This window comes from Ornithorhynchus anatinus, chromosome 6 (assembly GCF_004115215.2).
Source record: "Ornithorhynchus anatinus isolate Pmale09 chromosome 6, mOrnAna1.pri.v4, whole genome shotgun sequence".
NCBI lineage: Eukaryota > Metazoa > Chordata > Mammalia > Monotremata > Ornithorhynchidae > Ornithorhynchus > Ornithorhynchus anatinus.
Window position 1 is genome coordinate 10,902,876 of NC_041733.1, and position 6,000 is coordinate 10,908,875.

General features: G+C 48.2%; 1 protein-coding gene across 1 annotated transcript in view; it reads left to right on the forward strand.

Annotated features, from left to right (window-relative positions):
• The window catches only part of TNMD (tenomodulin), a 31,870-nt gene extending 27,552 nt beyond the window's left edge, over positions 1–4,318 (forward strand). The window contains exons 6-7 of the mRNA XM_001512987.4: positions 284–450; positions 3,951–4,318. Coding sequence (XP_001513037.2) covers positions 284–450; positions 3,951–4,160 — 377 coding nt within the window. The 3' untranslated portion in view covers positions 4,161–4,318. The remainder of the gene's footprint in view (positions 1–283; positions 451–3,950) is intronic.
• Positions 4,319–6,000: the final 1,682 nt, after the last annotated feature.

The following is a 6,000-nucleotide window of genomic DNA, read 5'->3' on the forward strand; positions in this document are numbered from 1 at the left end:
TGCAAGTGCTTAATGCATGCCGTAATCATAAGTACTTCATAGAAACAATCACCTCTACCAAATATTTTCACAAAATGAGGCATTCGAGATCTGTGCCCGTGAGGATAGTGAGCTCTTTGCTTTGAAAATCCCCTAATGACTCAATCGACGGAGGGGAGCAAGTTGAGGGGCCAGAGCAACGTGGGCAAGTCTGGGGGCCAGTCTTCGGCCCCCGCTACCACGTGGGTCCCTTAAAATGTGTCCTGACAAAGCATCACCCCGAGTGGTTTCCTTTCTCTTTTAGCTCCTGTGCTCCAAGCCTCTGAGGAAGGGGATGAAGAGATCCCCTTTCTCCCAAGCCCAGAAGAGGGGGTGAAACCCTACAAACATGGGGCCAATCCTGGCCTGAAGTCGGAGAAGCGGCGCCAGGCCCGCCAGCTAACAGAACAGGACCTTCCCGTGAATGATTATGTGAGTCTGGGCCCTCAGAGGCCACGGGATTCAGGAGGTGCATGGCAGATGGGCCATGAACCCCCCACTGGTCCTGCTTTTAAACTTCCATTGGAGGCCAACTTGGGGGTGCCCTAGGGAGGGCGAGGCTCCCAGGGTGGACCTGGGGCATGACAGACTGGATATATTTGGAATGGAGGGGTGGGAGCGGGCACCCACACAGAGCCGGGCAGAGGGCGGGCACCCACAAGGGGCAAGAAGGAGGGAGAAATGTGGACACACATGGGACCGGCAGCCCACAAAGGAAGTGGTCGGGGCTTGGCATGGAGCCCGTTCAGGCTAGAGCTGGGGCTGGCTGAGGGTAACCATTTCCTGCTGAGGTCAAGGTCGGAACAAAGCTACGGCCAGAAGTTTCGTCATAGCTGGCATTTCCAGCTGCCCACCATTTTAGAGAAGCAGTGTGGCTCAGGGGAAAGGGCCCGGGCTTGGGAGCCAGAGGTCATGGGTTCTAATGCCGGCTCCGCCATTTGTCAGCTGTGTGACTTTGGGCAAGTCACTTCACTTCTCTGTGCCTCAGTTCCCTCATCTGTAAAGTGGGGATGAAGACTGTGAGCCCCTGTGGGACAACCTGATCAACCTGTATCCCCCCAGCACTTAAAACAGTGCTTTGCACACAGTAAGCGCTTAACAAATATCATCATTATTATTATTATTGTTTAGAGTGGGGGATAGGTCAGACAGCCCAAAAAGCCATGGAGGCAAAGCTAATGGGTTCACCCAGAGTCCTGATTCCATCGCTTCTCTGCCATTTGCCTGCTCTGTGACCTTGGGCAGGTCATTTAATTTTCTGTGACTTATTTTCCTCATCTATAAAAATGGGGATAGGCTTCCCGGTGTCCCGCAGACTGTGAATTCTGTGTGGGATGGGGACTGTGTAAGATCTGTAGCACTTGTTACAGTGTTTGGTTCAATGTTAAGCACTTAAATACCACAATTATTATTATCATTATTATCATTATTCTCCCTTCTCTTTCTCTGGCTGGAGCCATTTTTGATCTGCTCAAAAGATTTCTTAATGAGGCCATGAAATGTGGCCTCAACCACATGACAGTTTAGGATGATTTATTTATGGATTCACTATGCAATCACTCCTGGAGAGCAGGGATTGTTTCTACTAACTCTATCATATTCTGACAAGCACCCAGTAAAGGGTTCTGTACAGAGTAAGCACTCAATAAATACCACTGATTGATTGAACTGTTCAAGAGAAAGACGGTCGTTAGAAAGAGTGGGGAAACTAATACATGCCTCATTGTTTATCATAGCACCTTACCAGTCATGGCAACCAAATAACATTATCAACTTTGAGGAGGTGGGGAGGCTAGACTGTAAGTTTGTTGTGGGCAGGGAATGTATTGTTTTGCTTTTTTTAAGTGGGGTTTGTTAAGTACTTACTCTGTGCCAGGTATTTTTCATTCATTCAATAGTATTTATTGAGCACTTACTATGTGCAGAGCACTGTACTTGGAATGTACAATTCGGCAACAGAGACAATACCTGCCCAGTGACAGGTTCACAGTCTAATCGGGGGAGACAGACAGCAGAGCAAAACAGAATGAAACAAAAACAAGACAACATTATCACAATAAATAGAATCAAGGGGACGTACACCTCATTGACAAAATAAATAGGGTAATAAATAATATATATAAATGAGCACAGTCCTGAGGGGATGGGAAGGGGGGAGGGAGAGGAGCAGAGGATAAGGTGGGGAGGGGAGAGGAAGGGTAGCAGAGGGAAAAGGGGCTCAGCTGAGGGGAGGGGAAGGGAGAAGGGGGAGGAGCAGAGGGTGGAGGGGGAGCAGAGGGAAAAGGGGGAGCTCAGTCTGGGAAGGCGTCTTGGAGGAGGTGAGCTCTCAGTAGGGCTTTAAAGAAGGGAAGAGAGTTAGTTTGGCGGAGGTGAGGAGGGAGGGCATTTCAGGACAGCCGTAGGATGTGGGCCAGAGGTCGGCGGCAGGATAGGTGCGAATGGGAGACAGTGAGGAGGTGAGCGGCAGAGGAGCAGAGCGTATGGGGTGGGCAGTAGAAAGAGAGTAGGGAGGTGAGGAAGGAGGGGGCAAGGTGATGGAGAACCTTGAAATCCAGAGTGAGGAGTTTTTGTTTCGTGCGGAGGTTGATAGAAAACCACTGGAGGTTTTTGAAGAGGGGAGTTTCATGGCCAGAGCGTTTCTTTAGGAAGATGATCCAGGCAGCAGAATGAAGAATAGATTGGAGTGGGGAGAGACAGGAGGAAGGGAGATCAGAGAGAAGGCTGACACAATAGTCCAGCCAGGATATTATGAGTGCAAGTGTTCTAAGCACTGAGGTATATATAAACTAATCAGATTGGGCACAGTCCATGTCCCTCCAGTTCCTGTCCCTCATGGGGCTCACAGTCTTGAAACCCATTTTAAAGATGAGGTAACTGAGGCACAGAGAAGTGAAATGATTTGCCCAAGGTCACACAGCATTTTAGTGGTGAAGCCGGGATCAGAACCCAGGTTTTTCTGACTTCCAGGCCCGTGCTCTATCCACTTAGTCAGTGCTGCTTTTTACCAACTCTGTTATATTGTACTCTCCCAAGTGCTTAGTTTTCAAGAAGAATTTTGGCAAATGATAGTAATTAGCAACACATTCTTTCTGTGTGAAACTCTCCCATGATCAGTGGGACAAGAAGCCTCTTCCCAGAGTGAGAAATAAATATTCACGGTACCTCAATCTCACCCCTTTGGCCACCAACCCCTTTCCATGTCTTCCTTCCAGCCTGGAACATCCTCTCCCTTGATATCCAACACACCTCCACTCTCATCTTCAAAGTCCTACTTCCTTCCCTGACCTCTCATTTCCTCTCCCTTCTGCCTCACCTATGCACTTGGATCCACACCCAAGTAAGAAGCAGCAGAGCCTAGTGGCAAGAACGTGGGCTTGGGAATCAGAAGCCATGGATTCTAATCCCGGCTCCGCCACTTGTCTGCTGTGTGACTGTGGGGAAAGCCACTTAACTTCTCTGTGCCTCAGTTGCCTCTTCTGTAAAAATGGGGATTAAAACTGTGAGCCCCAAGTGGGACCTGGACTGTGTCCAACCTGATTTCCTTGTTTTACCCCAGTGCTTAGCACAGTGCGTGGAACATAGTAAGCGCTTAACAAATGCCATAATTATTATCATTATTACTACTACTACTCTGATCCTCATCCCACATCACTTATGTACATATCCTTATACTCACTCTGCCACTTCCCCTACCTGTATTGAACATAATGTTCATTCGATCGTATTTATTGAGCGCTTACTGTGTGCAGAGCACTGTACTAAGTGCTTAATATCTGTCTCTCCCACTAGACTCTAAGTTCCTCGAGGGCCGGAAACACGTCTACCTACTCGTGCTCTCCGAAGCATTTAGTACAGTGGTCCGCACACCAGCGGGTGTTCAATCAGTCCCACCGATGGGCTGACTTTTCCTCAACTCTTCATTTTTCCTGTAGACTGAAAACGGCATTGAATTCGACCCCAGCCTGGATGAGAGAGGTTACTGCTGCATCTCCTGTCGCCGGGCCAACAGATACTGCCGCCGGGTCTGCGAGCCTCTCCTGGGCTTCTACCCCTACCCCTACTGCTACCAAGGAGGGCGAGTCATCTGTCGGATCATCATGCCCTGCAATTGGTGGGTGGCCCGGATGCTAGGGAGGGTGTAGGGCACAGCCTGGGTGGCAGATAACTAAAGCTCACGATGGCTACTGCGCTATAACCGCGTAGCAGAGAATCTATGCCCCCGAGGCCCTTGTATGCTTCCCATCAACTCTCTTCCCACAAACAGCACCTGTATCGCTATCTTAAACGTGTACTTCCTCGACGGCTTGATTACTGAGCAGTTCTCCCTCCACCATGAATGCTAAACCTCTTGCTGCCAGGTAGGGCATTTGTATGAGCTGGAGGGAGATTTGCAGGTGTGACATGAGCGGGGGGGGGGGGGAACATTCATTCATTTGACTGTATTTATTGAGCACTTACTGTGTGCAGAGCACTGTACTAAGCACTTGGGAAAGTACAATATAACCATAAACAGTGACTTTCCTTGCCCACAGCGAGCTTACAGTCTAGACTTGGGATGACAGACATGAGTATAAGTAAATAAAATGATAGATACATACATAAGGGCTTTGGGGCTGGGAGGGGTAAGACCAAAAGGATAACTAAAATTACAGATAAGGTGTGACATGGGGTGGTCATTCACAGGTGTGACCTCTGGTGGGGGGCAGGGAGGTACACACACACACAAGGGTGCAATCTGGGGGGCCACTCACAAATGTGATCTGGAGGAATACTCACAGGTGTGACATGGGGGAAACTCTCACAGGTGTGATCTAGAGGGACACCACAAGTGTGATCAGGAGAGACACTCACAGGCATGACCTGGGGGGACAGTCACAAGTGTGTTGGGGAGGAATGGAGGGTGGAGGGACATGGCAGAAGTCGCTAATGCAGTAGAACAGGTTCCCAAATACAGTGGTATGTTTAATGGTTTTGTATACACATGAGCAACTGGCAGTATACTTCTCTATATGCATAGAAATGTTTTCTCCCCTGCAGTGTCCTGATAGATTATATCCCCACCTGATCCTGTGCAGCCACTATCTGAGTAGATGTCATATCTGGAGGAAAAACAGGGAGGCCCCAAGCCCAAAATACCCATCGTACCCATTGGAGAAAAGAGCAAAAACAGACCCACTTCCCTTGGAGAAGCTAATTTTGTCACAGTGTTGCCTAGTGGAAAGAGCACAGGACTGGAAGTGAGAGCACTTGAGTTCTAATACTGGCTCTGCCACTTGTCAGCTCTGTGATCTTGGGCAAATCACCTAACCTTTCTGTGTCTCAGTTACCTCATCTACAAAATGGGGATACAATAACTGTTCTCCCTCCTACTTAGACTGTGAGTCCCATGTGGGACTTGATCATTTTGTATCTGTTCCAGCACTTAGTACAGTGCTTGGCATAAAGTAAGCATTTAATAAATATCACAATTATTATCATAATTACTTTTATTATTATTGAGGGACAGAATTGTGTCTTCCAACTCTACCATACTTTTCCAAGCACTTAGTACCATCCTCTGCGGAGCTCAATAAATACCAGTGATTGGTTAAACAGAATTATGTACAAACACAAGGGCTAGAAACAACCAAACCAGCACAGGGCAGGTTTAGAAATCCATAAATTCCCATCCCAATCACAATTCAGATTTCTTCCCCACACTGTTGTTCCCTATGCAGGCAGAGTCACTGGGGTGGTGAACTCTCCCAATCACATCCCAAAGTGGTTTTTACACTAGGGATGAACAAACTCCCAGAGACTAAGAATAGAAGAAAATTTGATTCTTCTCATTCCTACTCTGGTGCTTTGACAGTTAGGCCCTATTGCTTCCACTTAAAAGGCACTGAAGTGTTCTAAAAGGCAGAGCGGACACCTTCTCAAACACACCATTAAGGGCCCCTGAGATACTCAGGCCAAACCAGGCCAGGCCGGAGACACTAAGAG